The sequence below is a fragment of the Dendrobates tinctorius genome, unplaced genomic scaffold, assembly GCF_039654945.1.
Source record: "Dendrobates tinctorius isolate UK_male_01 unplaced genomic scaffold, ASM3965494v1 ptg000265l, whole genome shotgun sequence".
NCBI classification, from domain to species: domain Eukaryota; kingdom Metazoa; phylum Chordata; class Amphibia; order Anura; family Dendrobatidae; genus Dendrobates; species Dendrobates tinctorius.
In genome coordinates this window covers 5,579,711-5,599,988 of record NW_027361932.1, presented here as the reverse complement: position 1 = coordinate 5,599,988, position 20,278 = coordinate 5,579,711, and the positions used below count along the sequence as shown (strand labels likewise).

Sequence of the window (20,278 nt, the reverse complement as noted above, 5' to 3'; positions counted from 1 at the left end):
GGTCAGGAAAGAGTCCGCACTGCCTGTTGTAAGGCTTGCGTCTTTTCTGGAGGGAGAATGACCAACCCGCGTGAAGTGTCCAAGATCATTCCTAAAAAGGAAATCTGCTGAGCCGGTTTCGGGGAAGACTTTTCGAAGTTTATCTTCCACCCCAGGGGCGAAAGTGTATTTATTGCTATCTCCACTGATTCCTCGCAGGCTGGAAGGGAGGGACCCTTGATGAGCAGGTCGTCCAGATACGGTAACACCACTACTCCCCGTGAGTTGAGAATTGCCATGACAGCCGCCATGGTAAAGACCCTGGGGACAGTGGCGAGTCCGAAGGGCAAGGCAACAAACTGAAAGTGTTCCTCGTGAATTGCAAAACGCAGGAACTGCTGGTGGGACGGCAGATCGTAATGTGAACGTAAGAGTCCTTGATGTTGATGGATGCTAGGAACTCTCCTTTTTCCATGGAAGCGACAACTGATAGGAGAGATTCCATTCGGAATCGCCGTACCCTGACAAACTGATTTAACAGTTTGAGATCCAGAATGGGACGCATCGTCCCGTCCTTCTTTGGAACCACAAAAAGGTTTGAATAAAATCCTCTGAACCTTTCATGATGAGGAACCGGAATGATGACGCCGTCCCTTAAAAGAGCCTGAACAGCCCGAAGGAAGGCTCTTGTCTTTCCCCTGGGGGTAGAGGAACGAAAAAGCGAGTTGGAGGGGGGAGAAGAAAATTCTATCTTGTATCCGGAGGATGCCAGCTCCCTGACCCACTTGTCGTGGACGACCGCGAGCCAGGTGTGGCTGAAGGAAAGTAGGCGACCGCCTACTCTGTCGGTGACCGCCGGATACCGCAACAAGTCATTGGGTAGATCTATGAGATCTGGCTCCCCTAGATCCAGAAGCCCTAGGCCTGGGCTTTCAAGAGCGGTTAGGTCTATATGAGACCTGGGAGCCTCTGTCTCCGCGCGGGGACGGACCTGATCCAGAAGAGAACGTAGAGGAGGACCAACCGGAATTGTTGCGAAAGGATCGAAAGCGCGTCGGCTGTTGGTTGCGAAACGGCCGAACAGCCTTTTGTTGAGGAAGGAATTTACTTTTTCCCCCCGGTAGCATCAGAAATGAGCTGATCCAGTTTCTCTCCAAAAATACGTCCCGTTTGAAAGGGGAGAGAAGTCAACGATCTTTTAGATGTGGCATCCGCCCGCCAGTCGCGGAGCCATAGGGCTCTTCTAATGGAGATCGCATTAGCGGAAGTTTGAGCAACGCAATTGGCGGCATCAAAAGAGGAGTCCACTACAAAGTCCGCTCCGTGAATTATCTGTCTGGCGACCGTGGTTGCCTCCGGAGGAAGACTGGTGCCCTGGAAGGAAGTAATCAAGACTTCTGCCCAATCGGCCATTGCCTTAGTGACCCAAATTGCCACGAAAGATGGAAAAAGCGCTTCAAAAACTGAACGGGCAAGGTAGTCAATCTGACGATCGGAGGGGTTTCCGATTGAGGAACCCTCAGAAACGGATAGGAGCGTTTTTGAAGCAAGACGCGATACAGGAGGGTCCACCGGAGGGGACTGTGACCAATCCTTCATTAGGTCTGGATCAAAAGGGTATTTAGCCAGAGTGGACTTTTGCCCTATGAACCGCTTATGCGGACGATCACTATGTTTCTGGACAATTTCCTTAAAGTCCGGATGGCTGGTAAATAACCTGTGCACACGCTTGGTTTTCTTAAGTGAGATAGGATGTGCTGGAGTGGGAACATTATCCCCATCTAACGTCAGAATCCTGTTGACTGATTCTACAAGAGAATGAAGCGACTCTTGATCAGTTGGGAGATTCTGAAGGGCTGTCGTGTCAGATTCGAATTCAGAGTCGTGCTCGCTGAGAACTCCAGGAGCGGGAGAGCGAGAGACAGGAGTCGCAGATGCTGAGGCGCGAACGGGACTAGGGGACGCGTCATGGGTCCGCTTTCTAGAGACCTGACCATCCCTTGAACGAGTACGGCCCCTGCTGGTGGACGGTTCCCGGCCGACGCCAGAGCCTGCCGACGCCAGAGCCTTCCTCGGGGGGTAAGGACGCTTTCTGGCTTAAAGAGTCCTCCCGGAGGGAGAATATAGCCTGGGTCAGAGACTCCACCGACCGTGACAGGGACGCAGCCCACTCAGGGTGTTGTGAGTTCATTTTCCCCTTCACTACTGAGGCCCGAGGAACTCCCTCTTCTGGTGAAGAAAGGTAGTGAGCCTGATTGTCAAACACCTGGGGCTGATGATGATGACTGGCTGAGTGGAGTTAATGACTGGATATAAGGCTGCCGACGCCCTTCTGGCCTGCGGGTGATTTCTCTGTGGACTTCTAGGAAACCAGTCTGATTCCTGCTCATCTAAAGCTAAGATTTCTGCTTTGCCTTTTTGCATTAGTGTTTTGTTTTCCTTGCTTTTCTGGATTCTGCCATTCCCTGCTGGGGTGAGCTGAATCTCCTTTTGCCTGTTGCTCTGTCTTCAGAATATTCCTGAGTACTGACATAGCCTTTTTTGAAGCCTAGCGTCTTCAGGGCCTTTTTCACTGTCAGTTTGTTGGCTCTTATTTTCATAGGGTTTTTCACGGATTGCAGACAGCAGCCTTCCTGTCCTTTCCTATCTAAGCTAGCTTGGGCCCCATCTTTGCTCAGTCTATCTTTCTGTCTGTGTTTTGTTCTTTCTTCTTGCTTCACCGTCATTATATGTGGGGGGCTGCCTTTTGCTTTGGGGTCTGCTCTGGGGCAGTTTAGATTTCCCTTTCTGTCTTTAGGCTATGTAGTCCTCCGGCTGTGATCGAGGGGCCTAGGGCATCGTAGGAGCCCCCCACGGCTACTGCCAGTTGTGTTGATATGTTCAGTGGTCTGCAATCCGATAGCTGCCAACTTCTCTGGTTTTCTGGACTTAGCTAGTATTTCTATTTTTGCCTCCTACGGTGACTCAATCATAACACAGGGGTACTAAACGCAGGAGGCCCGTCAGCAGGGGCGGCGAGGGGCGATTGAGCGCAGGTCAGGGCGCAGGCCAGGTCGCAGTCCGTGCATAACGGATTAGTCTGTGTATTGGGTAAGGCAGACTTGCAAGTGGTACACACGGTAAAAAATGCAGTGTGCTTTTTAACAGCCCATTTAGCCTCCTTAGATTGAGACATAGCGCTTCTGAAAGGGTTAACAGCAGAGTCTGCTGCAGCTGCAGGGAACGTGCCGGGAAGGGTTTAAGCTTTAATCTGAGGGCAGATGCAGCTTACCCGGTCCGGTGCTCTGTCCCCTGGGAGGAATAGTGGTGGCCCTGCGGTGTCACCCGGTATCCTGCAGAATGCTCGCCTCACAGCTCGCGTCCAGAGCAGGCTGAGGTAAAAAGACATGGGCCCCCGAGATTAGAATTGCGCATCTCGTCAGGGATGAAAGGCGCCAAGATGAGGGGGCGGCGATAATAGCGCAGGCGGCGCTATTCAAATTGCGGCCTAGTAGGCTGGAAAAGCCGGGGGCTAAATTTTTGAGCCTACCCACGGTAGGCGCCTGGGGTGGGGCAGCGCTATTGAAATTGCGGCCTTGCAGGCCGGGAAAAGCCGGGGACTTAATTTTTCAGCGCCGAGGGGGGGGGCCAGATGGGGGGGCTGGTGCACCGCCGCTGACGCTAAGTCAGCGCTTCTCCTGGGGGCCAGGACCTGACCCCATACCTCAACTCCAGTGTTCAGCGCTGTCCATGCCATCCATGCAGGCTCTCATCCTCCTGGGCTGATGTAGCAGAGCTGAAGGAGTTCTTAAAGGGGCATGCTCAAACGATCCTCCCTATGGTAGGGGGATGGAGAGCTATGGGGCGGATTCAGGGCCTTCGGAAGTGCTGTACAGTCTTCTCCATTCCATGCGCCTGCCCTCATATCCGTGGATTACCGGAACTTCTCCCCCGGTCATAAGGATCATCGCCATTATTGACAGAGGAATCAGCCCCAAAACGTCACAGGAAAGTGTACGGGGAGGTATACTCCGCGTGCTTGCCTGTTGTTGGTTCGGGGGAGAGCGGGCCGTAGAAAGGAACCGTCGCCCCCTTCACTCCGTTAATTAAAAAAGGAGTTTTTTGTGTACTCACTGTAAAATCTCTCTTAGCCTCTAATTGGGGGACACAGAACCATGGGTGTTATGCTGCTGTCCACTAGGAGGCGACACTATGCATAAATCTGAAAAAGATTAGCTATTGCTCCTCCTCTGCAGTATACACCCCTGGACGGCGTCAGCCTTCTCCAGTTTTGTGCAAAAGCATTAAGAGGAATGTAACAGAAATAACAATCTTGCCTGTAAGAAGGCTACTATGTACGAGCTCAAAGAACAATATGAGAACTCAACCGTAACAGGGTGGGAGCTGTGTCCCCCAATTAGAGGCTAAGAGAAAGAGATTTTACGGTGAGTACACAAAAATCTCCTTTACTCTGACGCCTCATTGGAGGACACACAACCATGGGACGTCCTAAAGCAGTCCCTGGGTGGGAAGCAATGGACAAATATTGTGCTAGCAGGTCCCTAAACTTGGGGCACTGCCGCCTGCAGAACCCGTCTACCCAGGCTCACATCCGCTGAGGACTGGGTATGAACACTGTAGTGTTTCGTAAACGTGTGTAGGCTAGTCCAAGTGGCCGCTTTACACACTTATTGTGCCGAAGCCTGGTGCCGAATGGCCCAGGAGGCCCCTACTGCCTGCGTAGAGTGCGCCGTGATACCGGCCGGAAGAGGGTAATTGTTAAGTCTGTAAGCCTCTTGTATGGTGGACTTGATCCACCTGGCAAGGGTAGCTTTATAAGCCGGCAGACCCTTGCGAACGCCCACCGGAAGAAGGAAAAGGGAATCAGACTTCCGGAAGGGTGCAGTCCTAGACACGTATATACGCAATGCCCTGACCAGGTCAAGCGTATGCAGAGCCTTCTCCACTCTATGAACCGGAACCGGGCAAAGGGATGGCAGTGAAATTTCTTCATTGAGGTGGAAGGTGGACACAACCTTCGGAAGGAAGGATGGTACTGTACGGAGGAACCACCTTGTCCTGGTGAAAAGCTAGGAAAGGCCGTTTGCAGGATAGTGCTGACAATTCAGACACCCTGCGCAGCGAGGTGATTGCCACCAGAAAAACCACTTTTTGTGACAGTATTCGGAGTGGAACTTCCTTAAGGGGTTCGAAAGGTGGCGCCTGTAATGCTGTCAGGACCAGGTTGAGATCCCGTTTCCAGTGGGCATCTGTAGGCAGGAACCAATCGGGAAACTGCCTGGAGAAAGGTCCTTACTTGCGGCTTGTTAGCACTACGCCTTTGAAAAAGCACCGAAGACGCTGACACCTGGCTCTTAAGCGAGCCTAGGGATAGCCCGGCGTCCAGGCCCGATTGAAGAAAATCCAGCACCTTCGGTAGAGAGTAAGGGAGTGGGACCTGTCCACGAGATTCACACCAGGCAAAAAAAGCTCTCCAAGTACGATAATAAATCTTGGCGGAGGCTGGCTTTCTTGCTCTGATCATGGTTGTGATGACGTCTGGTGAGAGCCCTGCTTGGGTTAGAACCCAGGTTTCAAGGGCCACGCCGTCAAATTGAGAGCCCCTGAGTTCTGGTGGAAGAACGGGCCTTGTGACAGAAGATCGGGACGGTCGGGGAGACGCCAGGGGGCGTCTGCTGTAAGTTGCACGACGTCGGCGTACCATGTACGTCTGGGTCAGTCCGGAGCGATCAGGATGGTTGGAACTCCCTCTTGTTTGATCTTCCTCATGACTCTGGCAATCAGGGGGATGGGTGGAAAAATGTACAGAAGCTGGAACTGGGTCCAGTCCTGCACCAGGGCATCCGCTCCGAGCGATCGCGGGTCCTGGCCATGAAATTGGGGACTTTGGCATTGAAATAAGATGCCATTAGGTCCACGTCCAGGGTCCCCCAGCGATGGCAGATCTGGTGAAAAATTTCGGGATGGAGAGACCACTACCCCGCGTCCATTCCTTGTCTGCTTCCCAGTTGTCCACACCCGGAATGTGGACCGCTGAGAGTACCGACCTTGTCTCTTCCGCCCAGTGGAGGATAAGTGCTACTTCTCTCATCGCCAGGGCACTGTGGGTCCCGCCTTGGTGATTCACATATGCCACCGCCGTGGCATTGTCTGACTGTATCCTTATGTGAGAGGCTGTCAGCAAGCGATGAAAGGCTCTCAGTGCAAGGAAGATGGCCCGAATTTCTAGAATATTGATGGGCAAAGTCAGAGTGTCGATTGTGATTGAGACACTGTCCTCGTAGTTCTTGAAGGTGGGAGCCTTGATGAGAAGGTCGTCCAGGTATGGAATGACTACAATGCCTCTGGAGTGTAGAACATCCATGGTAGCTGCCATGACCTTGGTAAACGTTCTTGGAGCTGTGGCAAGCCCGAACGGGAGAGCTACGAACTGGTAGTGGTCCTGGTTGATCGCAAACCTGAGAAACCGTTTATGGGCGGAAGTAATTGGTATGTGGAGGTATGCGTTTTGCATATCTATGGAGGCGAGATATTCTCCCTGCTCCATGGACGCAATGATGGACCGAAGGGACTCCATGCGGAAATGACGAACCCGTATATATTTGTTGAGCTGTTTTAGGTCTAGTATGGGCCGGACGCTGCCTCCTTTTTTGGGGGACTACGAATAGATTGGAGTAGAACCATCTGAAGCGTTCGTTCACGGGAACCGGTACCACGACTCCTGCTTGAAGAAGAGAGGAGAGCGCTTGGTGAAAGGCACGAGCCTTGTCTGGCGGTTTTGGTGGAACAGAGAGGAAGAACCTTTTCAGTGGACTGGAAGTGAACTCTATCTTGTATCCGGAAGACACTATTTCCCTGACCCACCTGTCTTCTGTAATAGGCAGCCAGACTTGCTGAAAGAGTAGAAGTCGCCCGCCTACTGGTGGTGTGTCTTCTGGAGTTCGTGAGTCATGATGAAGTGAAGTTCTGAGTCTTTCCTCCCTTGGGTTTCACTTGGCCTGCTTTTGACTGCCAGGTCCTGTCCGGCCTCTGCGCCGCCCGTGGGTTGTCCCTGCGTGGATAACGGTTCCGATTTTGTGCTGGTCTTGAGACGGACCAGCCCGAAGAATTCCGAAAGGATCGGAATCGTGTTTGGTTACGCCGTTTGAACGTGAGTCTAGGTTTCGGATGAGGGAGAAAAGTACTCTTACCCCCAGTGGCGTTGGATATCATTGTGTCCAACTTTTCACCAAAAAGTCATCCACTGAAGTACGGGAGGTGCGTGAGGGACTTTTTTGAGACCGCATCTGCTTTCCATTCCCGCAGCCAGAGGATACGCCGGATCGTGATGGCGTTTGCTGCCATCCCAGCTACACCTCTTGCAGAGTCCAGGGCTGCATGAAGCATGTAATCTGCTACAACTGCTATTTGAACCGCTTGGTCCGAAAGCCCGGGATTTGAAGTTTGAAGACCCTCTTGCAATGCTTTGGCCTAAGCCAGGATGGCCTTGGCCGCCCAAACTGAAGCGAAGGCGGGGGCCAGCGAGGCCCCTGCCACTTCGAAAACTGAGCGGGCAATGCGGTCTACCTGCCGGTCTGCTGTGTCCCTGAGGGTTGAGCTATCCGGCAGTGAGAGTAGGGTCTGTGCTGCTTGCCTAGAGACTGGGGGATCCACTTCAGGTGGGTCTGTCCATCCCTTGGTGTCCTTCTCTGGGAAGGGGTACCTTGCTTCCAAATATTTGCGATTGGCAAATTTCTTCTCAGGCTGCGAGAACTCTTTTAGTAAGTATCTTCTGAAATTCCGGGTGATTAGGGAAGACCTTAGGTGGTTTTAGGACACTTTCAAAGCAAATCTTGTGTTCTGGGGCTTCCGGGGTTGGATCAGAAATTTCAAGCACCCGGTGGATGGAAGAGACTATGTCCTTAACTAGCGCTGTAGTGCTAGGGGGACAAGGTACCGCAGATCTCTCCGTTTCGTTATCTGAATCGGAGTCACAGATGCCTTCCGAATCCTGCGCATCGTTCAGGGGTTCCCTGGTGGGTGAGCTGGGGCGGAGGTCTTCTTGCGGAGATCTGTGTTGTCTGTCTCTGGTAGGGGACGGTCCAGGCGACGTGGGACTACGGCGTCTCTCCCTGGAGGGGGATGACCGTGTGCTACGGGGTGACGCAGAGGAACGTGACGTGTGGGTCCGCTTACGTCTGGGAGAGCCAGAAACGGCCTGTCCCTGGTTGGAGCTGTCCCTTTGCTGGGTAACGCTCATAGCCGAGACATGACCCTGCAGAGCCTGGAGTAATGTGGAAGTCAGGTTATCAATGGACTGTGTCATAGACTGCGACATTTGGGTAGCCCATTCCGGCGTGGTAGCGGCCGCTGAAGCGATGATAGGGGCTTCCTGGGGCTCTGACCCAGTATTTAGGATACAATCCTTGCAGTGCGGATACGTGCTGCCACTGGGGAGAGTGGCTTTGCAGGCTGTGCAAAAAGCATAAAAACAGTCCTGCCTGGTTCTTTTCCTTGAGCCCGGCATAGTGCACAGAGGCTGGCTAGCAGAGGACCGTACAGGGGTGGCTACGCAGGGGAAACTATAGGAAAAACCTTCTAGGTAATATGGATTCACAGCCGAGTAAGGAGAACCCGGCTGTGATCTTACCCCACCAGTGTGCCCCTGGGTCCAGCGCCGACAACTCACAGTCCTGTGCCCCCCGGAGACTGCTGGTGTTGCTGCTGCTGTATGAGACAGCGTCTGCTGCAGCGAAAATGGTCGCCGAGGAGGAAGGAGAAGGGGCGGAGAGCTGAAAAAGAGCGAGCAGGACCATGTAAAAGCGCGCCCCTTCTGTCTCAATCCGCCCCTTTTGTGACACTGTGCAGTGTCATATTTGTCATCCGGGGGGGCGGGCCGGGGGGCGGAGAGGAGGCGGCGACCTCATCTAGGCCGAAGCCGCAGCCTAAATTAGAGTTCTATGCCCAGGAAGGGCTCCAGCCCGGCGCGATAGTCCGGGGGGGGGGGGGGTCGGATTTTAAGCGGACCCCCCGGATTGAAAGGCAGGCTAGCGGTGGGGCCACAACCTGAAGCGGGGCTCTTTGATGGGTCCCCCTGCGGCGCTGTAAACTAATGCTGCCGCAGACACAGGGGCACAGAGAGCCCTGCGTCGGCATGTGCTATGCCTGTCCGCACTCCCCCCGGCCCCGACAGGAGCCCGCAACTAGCTGGGGTCCCTGGATGCCATGGAACAGACCCTACCTGCGGTGTCTCAACCTAATACCCCCAGAGGGGGATTAGGGAGGGTGCTGCTGTCACAGTCAGAGGGCTTCTTTCTCGCCTTGACCTCAACCCAAGACCAAAGGGAATTGGGGAAGGAGGGGGGTTCTCAACTTCGAACCAGCACCCGCAGGCCTGGGGAAGGAGCGACATGGGGAACCGCCATCTCAACTTCAACTGGGCACCCCATAATAGGGGGCCGAGGAAGGAGCCATGCCGTGAGTCTCATTTAGGAGACCCACTTTTCTTCATCTGTTTCCGGAAAAAAGAAAAAAACGGAAAAAACCTTTGTGTGCCTCCTTGCGACACTAAGCAAAAACTGGAGAAGGCTGATGCCGTCCAGGGGTGTATACTGCAGAGGAGGAGCCATAGTTAATCTTTTTCAGATTATGCATAGTGTCGCCTCCTAGTGGACAGCAGCATAACACCCATGGTTCTGTGTCCCCCAATGAGGCGACAGAGTAAATAAAAATTTACAGAAAATTCAAAAATAAAATAAAAACGGTGGGGTCTGAAACCAGACCCAAGTGCTGACTACAGACACTAAGCATGAACTGGAGAAATCCCAGCCAGTGAGAGGGTGTATACTGCAGGGGAGGAGTTAACTTTTTTTCTGGTTTACTTAGTGTCCTCCTAGTGGCAAGCAGCAGCATAATACCCACTGTCTCTGTGTCCCCCAATAAGGCGTAGGAGAAATATACTTTTGTTTGTGGCATAAACCCTGTAATTTTTTTTTTACATAAAACTTCATAGAACCATAACATTTTTTCCCCCATCAATATAGATGTGTGAGGGCTTGTTATTTTTGCATGTAGAGCAGTTTATATTTATACAATTTTGTTTGTTGTTTTTACAGTGATACAACATCCCAAAATTGTCATTCTGACATTTCTATTTTTTCTCTTCCCATTTACCAACAGGATTAATAATTTTATATCTTAACAGATCGGACTTTTACATATGCTGAAATATCAAATATGTTTTCTATTACTTATATTTCTTTATTTTTAACTGGGTAAAAGGGGGTGGGGGCGATTAAAATTTTTATGCCAGCTATGTAATATTCCCTATCATACTCCACAACGTATAGATCAGTCATGGAGCGTTAAAGGGAAGTTTTTACCATGTAAGGTGCGAGCAGCATGATGTAGGGGCTGTTATCCTTATTCCAATGATGTGTCACTTACTAGACTGGGTGTTGTGATTACTACATGACTAGGTACCTTGCCCCTCCTAGACCAAAAGCTCTGTGCAACCCCACCCCGACTACTGATCACCAGCTAGCTTTCTCTCAATGCACACTGTACGCAGAAAGCTGCCAACCAGTGGTGTGGTCGGGGGTTTTATACATAGCTTTCTGAGCTCTGCTACATCTTCAGCGAAAGAGAAAAAAAATTGTATCAAAACTGATGCACCCAGTAAACTAAGTGACATATTGCTGGAATCAGGGGCTCTGCCTGTATATCATGCTGCTCTCAAATGGGCTAGCAAAAAGCTGGCGAAAGATTTTCTTTAAAGGGAATCTGTCAGCAGTATTGTGCACAGTAAGCTACAGACAGTGTCAGGTCGGCGCCATTGTACTGATTAAAATGATACCTTGGTTGATGAAATCGGTCTTGTGGTTGTTGTTTAATCTTTATTTTCAGTTTTTAGTTAATGATATGCTCGCGCTCTGGGGCAGGCCTGGAGCAGGTCTTCATGTGGTACTCTGCTTAAGTATTCATAATGCACACTGCTGACAGGTCACTGATCCCTCACTGACCTGCCCGCTAGTTTGCAAAATGAATATGTGTACATACGGAAACAACAAAAAAAAAAAAAAACCCTTCTGCGGGCAGCATAATCACATGTTTAGTGTTCTAGGATTAACTGTTCTTTATGTTATTGAGCAAGTTAAAAAAAAAATGTGCAAATGGCGCCCGCTGCACATCGGTGTGTATAGAGATCAGATATTGCGCAGGTGGGGCCATCTTCCTGAAGAAAAATAAATTCCTCCTCCAAGATAGTGCCGCCTGCGCAGTAGCAGCTCTCATAGACCACCTGTATATACACAGATAGCTGCTACTGCGTAGGCGCCATTTTCATACATCTTCCCCCAACCCGACCTGTAAGAGAAGAAAAAGAACTTCTATTATACTCACCTGTGGGACGGTTCAGTCCAAGGGGTGTCGATGGTCTTGGTTCGGTGCCTCCCATTTTCTTGTGATGCCGCCCTCCTGTTTGCTTTGTGTGGATGAAGAGTCCCTGGTCATCCACACTGTCTCACCACCGTGCTCTTGCGCAGGCGTACTTCTCTGCCCTGTTGAGGGCAGATTAAAGTATTGCAGTACCCAGGTCCTGGGAAAGGTCAAAGAGCCCCGTCACCTGCGCACTGCAGTACTTTGCTCTGCCCTTAACAGGGCAGAGAAGTACGCCTACAAAGGAGCGTGGTGCCGAGGAGACTGTGTGGATGATGCAGGGATGCGTCATCCACACGAAGCAAGAAGGAGGGCAGCATCGCTAAAAGATAGGAGGCGCTGGACCAAGAAGAGTGACACCCCTCGGACCGGATCGCCAAACAGGAGAGTATAATAAAAAAGTTATTTTTCTTCTTACAGGTCGGGTTGGGGGCAGATATACAGCATTATAGAATGCTGTTTATCAGCCCTGAAAAGTGGTGGTAACTCGTATCGGCCAAAACTGGTGACATGTTCCCTTTAAACAACAATCACAAGACTGATTTCATCAACCAAGGTATCATTGTAATCAGTATAACGGTGCCAACCTGACACTGTCTGTAGGTTACTGTGCACAATCCTGCTGACAGGTTCCCTTTAAGGGGATAGAGCAGAACTGTATAATCTTAACCAATTAACAGACATGAAAACAGTAGTCATACCCCACACACAGAAACCCCATCTCTGCTTCCTGCATCCCTGTTAGGCTATATGCACAGTTGAAATTCCGTGTGGTTTTAATGCGGATTTCCATGTGTTTTTGTAAGCTAAATGAAGATATATTATTAAAAAAAAAAAAAAAAAAAAAAAAAAAAGAATTGCGATATAATTTCCTCGTTCAACTCGTCTTTTTCATTCTTAATTAAAGAACATAATATCATTAAATACTATGTTCAAATATGTTTACATACACAAAACAAATATAAGTGAAAATATATATATATATATATATATATATATATATATATATATATATATATATATATATATATATATATATATATACACACACACATATACACACACACACACATACTGTATATATATATATTTTATATATACACTACCGTTCAAAAGTTTGGGGTCACCCAGACAATTTTGTGTTTTCCATCACAACTCATACTTTTATTAATCAAATGAGTTGCCAGGTGAATTTAAAATGTAGTCCAGACATTGACAGGGTTCGAAAAAAAGATTTTTATCTGAAATAATAATATTCCCCTTCAAACTTTGCTTTTGTCGAAGAATGCTCCCTTTGCATCAATTACAGTATTGCAGACCTTTGGCATTCTAGCAGTTAATTTGCTGAGGTAATCTGGAGAAATTTCACCCCATGCTTCCAGAAGCCTCTCTCACAAGTTGGTTTAGCTTGATGGGCACTTTTTGCGTACCATACGGTCAAGCTGCTCCCACAGCAGCTCAATGGGGTTGAGATCTGGTGACTGCGCTGGCCACTCCATTACAGATAGAATACCAGCTGCCTGCTTCTTCCCTAAATAGTTCTTGCATAATTTGGAGGTGTGCTTTGGGTCATTGTCCTGTTGTAGGATGAAATTGGCTCCAATCAAGCGCTGTCCACAGGGTATGGCATGGCATTGCAAAATGGAGTGATAGGATTCCTAAAACAAACTCCCTTTTACCTTGTACAAATCTCCCACTTTACCAGTACCAAAGCAACCCCAGACCATCACATTACCTCCACCATGCTTGACAGATGGCGTCAGGCACTCTTCCAGCATCTTTTCAGTTGTTGTGCGTCTCACAAATGTTCTTCTGTGTGATCCAAACACCTCACCTCGGATTCGTCTGTCCATAACACGTTTTACCAATCTCCCCTGTCCAATGTCTGTGTTCTTTTGCCCATAGTAATCTTTTCCCTTTATTATCCAGTCTCAGATATGGCTTTTTCTTTGCCACTCTGCCCTGAAGGCCAGCATCTTTTTCTTTGCCACTCTGCCCTGAAGGCCAGCATCCCGGAGTCGCCTCTTCACTGTAGACGTTGACACTGGCATTTTGCGTGTACTATTTAATGAAAACTGCCAGTTGAGGACCTGTGAGGCATCGATTTCTCAAACTACAGACTCTAATGTACTTGTCTTGTTGCTCAGTTGTGTAGCGGGGCCTCCCACGTCTTTACTCTGGTTAGAGCCTGTTTATGCTCTCCTCTAAAGGGAGCAGTACACACGGTTGTAGGAAATCTTCAGTTTCTTGGCAATTTCTTGCATGGAATAGCCTTCATTTCTAAGAACAAAAATAGACTGTCGAGTTTCACATGAAAATTCTTTTTTTCTGGCCATTTTGAGAGTTTAATGGAACCAACAAATGTAATGTTCCAGATTCTCAACTAGCTCAAAGGAAGGTCAGGTTTATAGCTTCTCTAATCAGCCAAACTGTTTTCAGCTGTGCTAACATACTTGAACAAGTGTTTTCAAGGGTATTTTAACCATCCATTTGGCTTCTTATACAGTTAGCAAACACAAAGTACCATAAGAACACTGGAGTGATGGTTGTTGGAAATGGGCCTCTATATACCTATGAATATATTGTGTTACAAACCAGACGTTTACAGCTAGAATAGTCATTTACCACATTAACAATGTATAGAGTGTATTTCTCTACTATTTAATGTTCGCTTCATTGGAAAAAACTGTGCTTTTCTTTAAAAAATAAGGACATTTGTAAGTCACCCTAAACTTTTGAATGGTAGTGCATATAAAGATAGCTAGATAGATCGATAGATATAGAATATATATATATATATATACACTGCTCAACAAAAATAAAAGGAGCACTTAAACAACAGAACATAATTCCACGTAAATCAAACTTCTGTGAAATCAAACTGTCCACTTAGGAGGCAACACTGATAGACAATCAATTTTACATGCTGTTGTGCAAATGGAATAGACAACAGATGGAAATTATTGGCAATTATCAACACCCTCAATAAAGGAGTGGTTCTGCAGGTGGGGATCACAGACCACACCTCAGTACCAATGCTTTCTGGCTGATGTTTTAGTCACTTTTCAATGTTGGTTGTGCTTTCACACTCGTGGTAGCATGAGACGGACTCTACAACCCACACAAGTGGTTCAGGTAGTGCAGCTCATCCAGGATGGCACATCAGTGCGAGCTGTGGCAAGAAGGTTTGCTGTGTCTGTCAGCGGAGGCGCTACCAGGAGACAGGCCAGTATACCAGGAGACGTGGAGGGGGCCGTAGGAGGGCAACAACCCAGCAGCAGGACCGCTACCTCCGCCTCTGTGCAAGGAAGAACCGGAGGAGCACTGCCAGAGTCCTGCAAAATGACCTCCAGCAGCCCACAAATGTGCATGTGTCTGCACAAACTGTTAGAAACCTACTCCATGAGGATGATCTGAGGGCCCGACATCCACAGATGGGGGTTGTGCTCACAGCCCAACACCTGCTTGTTGCGGAGGCCCCAGCCCCGCAGTGTGAATACATAACACACTGCGGGGCAGTATCTGAGGCCTGCGCAACACGCAGGCGCAATAGCCTGATGTCGGCTCTCGGGCAGCACGCACTGCGCATGTCCGAGAACTCTTGTCACAGCGCAGGCATACAAACCAGAATGAGGCGGCGGAGCACAGGGGCATGATGGACGGATGATGGGCGGCGCCTAGACACAAGACAAGGGGCATGATGGAAGGATGGTAGGTGGCTGATACAGGGGGACACACCATACCTATGGGACGCATTACAGGTATGAGGACCTAGTTATAAAAGTCGATATTTCAGTATTACTAGGGGTCAGAAACAGAAGAGCCACCTTCACAGAATGCAGCCTTAGTGCTGCTGAAGGGTGGCTCTTTAACTTAAAAACGCCCTGGGGGGGGGCGGCAGGTTCCATTTAATTTCTGTAGAGTGGTTAGACGGTGCTCACCTCGCCCCCACATCAGTGCCAAATACAAAGCTGCTGTTATTAGTGATGAGCGAGCAGCATTGTTGCTCGGGTGATCTCCGAGTATTCTGGCGTGCTCGGAGATTTAGATTTTGTCGTCTCAGCTGCATGATTTGCGACTTGTAGACAGACTGAATACATGTGGGAAATCCCTTACAAACAGGAATTCCACACATATATTCAAGCTGGCTAGCAGTCGCAAATCATGCAGCTGAGGCAACGAAAACTAAATCTCCGAGCACGCCAAAATACTCGGAGACCACCCGAGCAACGGGTATAGTCGCTCATCACTAGTTGCTATCTGTCCTGCAAAATCCAAAGATTCGCTGCTTTATCACACTAGTTCTTTTTATCACTGCTCACTTTCCCCATGAACTACTCAGTCCTCTGCTTCATCAAAGGCCATGTTATCTCTACTAGTAAATATAGAAGTAACAGCCACTGTCAGACCTGAACGTGACACAGTAAAAGATTTCAGGCCCCGTTACACATAACGATGTCCCAGCGATCCCACCAACTATCTGACATGGATGGGATCGCTGGGACATCGTTAGACAGCCCCTCCAGCGATGAGGACCAGCGAGCAAGCTGGTTGCCAATGTAAACAGCGGGTATCCAAGAGCCGCGCGGCTCTTAGTTACCCGATGTTTACGATGGAAACCAGCGTTGCTGATCGCTGGTCTCTCGCTGCCATCCTGCACGATCAGCGATACCCGGAAGGGGGGCCGGTCGCTGATCCCCTTCACACACAGCGATATCGCTGGAGAGATCGCTGATGCGTCACAAAATCTGCGATCTCGCTAGTGATCTCTCTGTGTGTGACGGGGCCCTTAGGTCTTCAAAAGGAATATGCTGCTCAACCATTAATGTCACTCAAGGAGGAGCACTTTCCCCCCAGCAGCATATAGCTACAAACCCTGCAAACCTAAACTTCAATGACTAAACGACATGTTGTTTAATTTTATTGGTTAATGTTATTTTTCTCTTTTAATATTATTTCTTTAACAATTCATAAAATATTTGCTGGGTCATTTGTTTAGATAGACACAGTTCCTACTGTATTCAAAACTGCAAGCAAAAAAAGAGTAAAGGTTAAAAATATAGCTTTTTTTATCCAAATGGCTCTGCTGCCTTTGTAAATTTGGTAGTAGTCCTGGCAAATTAATATTCAAATTGTATCTCATATGTTCATTAATAAAGAGGAGTTTCAGCTGTTGACTTTGTGCTCACCCGTTCCTGTTGGCGCTTGACTCTGTACTGTTTTAACTGTTCCTCTAAGCGACGCCTGGCTTGCAAACGTATTTGCTCCTCTCGCTCAAGCGGAAGAGGAGCATCACTGGAGGCTAAAGAGAAGATATACATTGTAAAATTAGAAAAAGCACGTGAGAACACCTAGTTATTAAAAAAAAACTAACAAGAACCTAGCATTACATCTGCTTGTGATCTACTGTGTGTCATTGTGTGTCATGTGATCCCTGCAGTCTCTCTCTGCTTTGTTATGTCAGTGAGTATAGCACGAGTCTGCTGAGGCCAAGGACTATGTAACTCCAGGTGTCACGTGGTGGTACATCAAATCACAGGCAGGTTGTAAAATTCAGCGCTAGACCGCAGAGGCATATGCATTGGTTTGCAGAGAGATTGAAGATGTTAGAAATTTTTACTTTTTTTGGGTGGGGGAAATTTCACTTCATTTGTTGCTTCTCTTTTTTATACTATTTTCCCCTTTAAAGAGGCAATGCAACAAGTATTGCATGCAAGATGAGCAAAAAGATGCAGGCAATTAAGAAAATAATGAGTCTTCATAGATGGTTATATGCATTTTGCTAATATACATCTTTGAAGAGGGGGTCTCTGACTGATCCTGCCTTGGTGTCCCATACCTAGTCCCTACAGGTAAGCGCCGTCCTGCCCCACACTTACCCTGTTTTGGCTTAATATAACGGTCGCAGAAGGCACATTATCGGGACTTCCGTACCCCTTGTTGGTGTGGCACATCAGTGCTATGGGGTATCTTTCCGTGGTTCTCATATTTAATTTAGTGTCAGTTTTGCAACAGAGGACATCCTGCCCCCATTTAAGATTTTTGATTGTATGTCTTGGTATGATTTTCAGCGCTATTAGCACCTTATTCACCCTTTAGGGGGCTTATCTGTGCCTTTTGGTATATACCATTTATGCTGACACTGGGTTGTGAGATACCCACCATCTATTTTGCCTTCCTTTTGTGTATCTGTTATTTTGTACTTTTGCACTAATTTTTGTACTATTTAATACGATGTAATTGATATCATGTTAATAAACTTTTTGTCTTTTTATGCTCCTTGGTTCTCCTATTTTTTTTTTTTTCAATCAGATATTTTTTTTATTAAACATCCAGGAATCAATACAGAAAAAATATGACATCTTATATAACCAGTAAATAGTTACAAGGAAAGCAGATATTATTTAAAGTGCAAAATTCTTCCTCTGTAAGAAAAAATAGAAAGGAGAAGATCTCAAAACACAGTTACTTATATAAATTGAGCCTACAAACAACATGGCTCCACAAATAAACAAGAAACAAAATTATACAGCAGTGCCTCAGTTCAGTGGGAAAACCACCCCCACCAGCCGCGCCACCTCGCATCATATTTCGCCCCTCCCGCCCCTCGTGGACATCAGATCCGACCCCTCCAGCCCCCTCCCATCGCGCCACTCAAAATCCGCTTCACCACAAAAAACATTAGACTTTATTTTTGCTCCCCAAGCACCCCATCACTGCAAGCACAACAGTAACTGGTCCACCATCGCCTCCAGCACCAACGCTCCCGAGGGGAGACCCGGTGACTCCATCCATGGCTGCCAAATTTTGTAAAACTTTCTCAATGCTTTTCTTTTTAAATAAGCCCCCCTTTCCTATCTAATGACATTATTTAGTTTATTTTTAAGCTCTGACAATGTTGGTGGCATAGGATCCAACCAATGATATGCCAGTATCTTTCTTGCCTGATACATGATGCGTGCTACTCCCAGGGCCACTGCAGAGTCCGGGTCAACCCCCTCCTCCCACAAATTCAACAAACATAGACGAGGTGACGGTCGTATTGTGATATGGTATACTTGGGCTACGAGTCCCAGGGTCTGCCTCCAGAAATCCCCAATACGCCCGCACTCCCACATAACATGCATCAAGTGGGCATCATTCTGCCCACACCTAACACATTGTGTATGGGGCCTAAGTCCCATTTTAAATAATAAGCTGGGTGTTTTATATACCCTGTGAATGAGATATATTTGCGAAAGCCTTTGGCATTCAGAAACCGCCAGTTTAGGGATCTGTGCTAGAATGTCGGACCATTGTTGCTCCGTCAGGGGGCCAACGTCCCGTTCCCACTTATTCTTAGCAGCAGTCAGTGGGTATGTCTCCAGATGGGCAGGCAATAATCTTTTGTATAATTCAGAGATAAGACCTTTAGAGGACTCAGATGTAAGTAGCATATGTAGTGTTTGATTATGTGTCACTATCACTGGATTTATCCTTCTCTGTTTTTCCAATGTATGTCTCAGCTGTAAGTACTGATAAAAGAAGACGTGTGGGAGGTGAAATTCTGTTTTCAATTGTTCAAAACTCTTAAGAGTATTAGTTTGCAATACTTGTGACACCAGATGTATCCCTTTATCTTCCCATCTTCCGAACCCCACTAATTTTTTAATCTCTTGCAAATCCGGATTCCGCCACAATGGCCAGAACTCCGTAGGCCCATTTATCTTCAAAAGAGACTTACCCCTGTCCCACACCTTAAAAATCATAGCCAACGTGGGGTATCGTGCCCCATTTATCTGCCGTCGTCCCACATCCAACCGGCAACCTGGATATTTCCATACCGATCCTTCTCTCACAATACCACCATCACTATCGTACGCTCCGTCTCTACCCCAACCCCTAAGATGTTGCATCTGGGAGGCTATATAGTATATGTATGGGTTTGGCACCGCCAATCCTCCCTCCTCCTTTCCTCGCTGCAGCATCTCCAAACGAATCCTAGCCTGTTTTTTCTTCCAAATTAGTTCCCGGAATAACGTAATTATTTTTGCAAAAAATTCCCTACAAATCCACACCGGAGAATTATGTACCAAATATAGCAATTGTGGCATCATTACCATTTTGATTAAGTTAGATCTACCAATATTCGACAACGGCAGGCGACACCAAGCATGTACTTTTGTTCTAAATCGCTGCAACAGGGGTTCCAGATTTAGAGCCCGAAAATCCTTCGGGACTGGACTAACAATTATTCCCAGATACTTAAACTCCCGAACTACAGGGACCGGTATCTGCAAATCCGAGAAATCCGCCGGGAGAGGGTCTATCGGCGTTAAAGCAGATTTGGACCAGTTAATCCGAAGGCCAGACCTCAACCCAAACTCCCGAATGACCCCCATTGCCGGCAAAATCGAGGAATGTACCCTGTCTAAATATAAAAGTAGATCATCCGAGTACAATGATATCCTCAATTCCACAGTTCCACATCTAAATCCCGTTATTTCCCTGGACTTCCGAATTGCAACTGCCAATGGCTCCATCGCAGTAGCAAATAGCAAGGGCGAGAGCGGGCATCCCTGTCTAGTACCCCTCCCAAGAGGAAAAGACTCAGAGACCTTGCCATTAGCCCTAACCCTCGCCACCGGCGAGTCATACAGCAGCCTCACCCAATTTATAAATCTGTGTCCAAAACAAATTTTCCTAAGGACCGCCCACAAAAAAACCCACTCTAGATTATCGAACGCCTTAGCGGCGTCTAAGGACAATATTGCTCTTTCCCCCAGCTCCTCAGAACTATGTTGAATCCCCAAGTATAGTTTTCTAAGGTTCATAGATGTGGCCCTGCCTGGGATAAATCCCGTCTGATCCTTCTGTATAACAGATGAGATAACTCGGGACATCC

General features: G+C 48.1%; 1 protein-coding gene across 3 annotated transcripts in view; it reads right to left on the bottom strand.

Annotated features, from left to right (window-relative positions):
* The window catches only part of GOLGA3 (golgin A3), a 132,149-nt gene that overhangs the window by 80,073 nt on the left and 31,798 nt on the right, over nucleotides 1-20,278 (bottom strand). For all 3 annotated transcript variants that reach the window (XM_073559030.1, XM_073559031.1, XM_073559032.1), the window contains one exon: nucleotides 16,584-16,696. In XM_073559030.1, coding sequence (XP_073415131.1) covers nucleotides 16,584-16,696 — 113 coding nt within the window. The remainder of the gene's footprint in view (nucleotides 1-16,583; nucleotides 16,697-20,278) is intronic.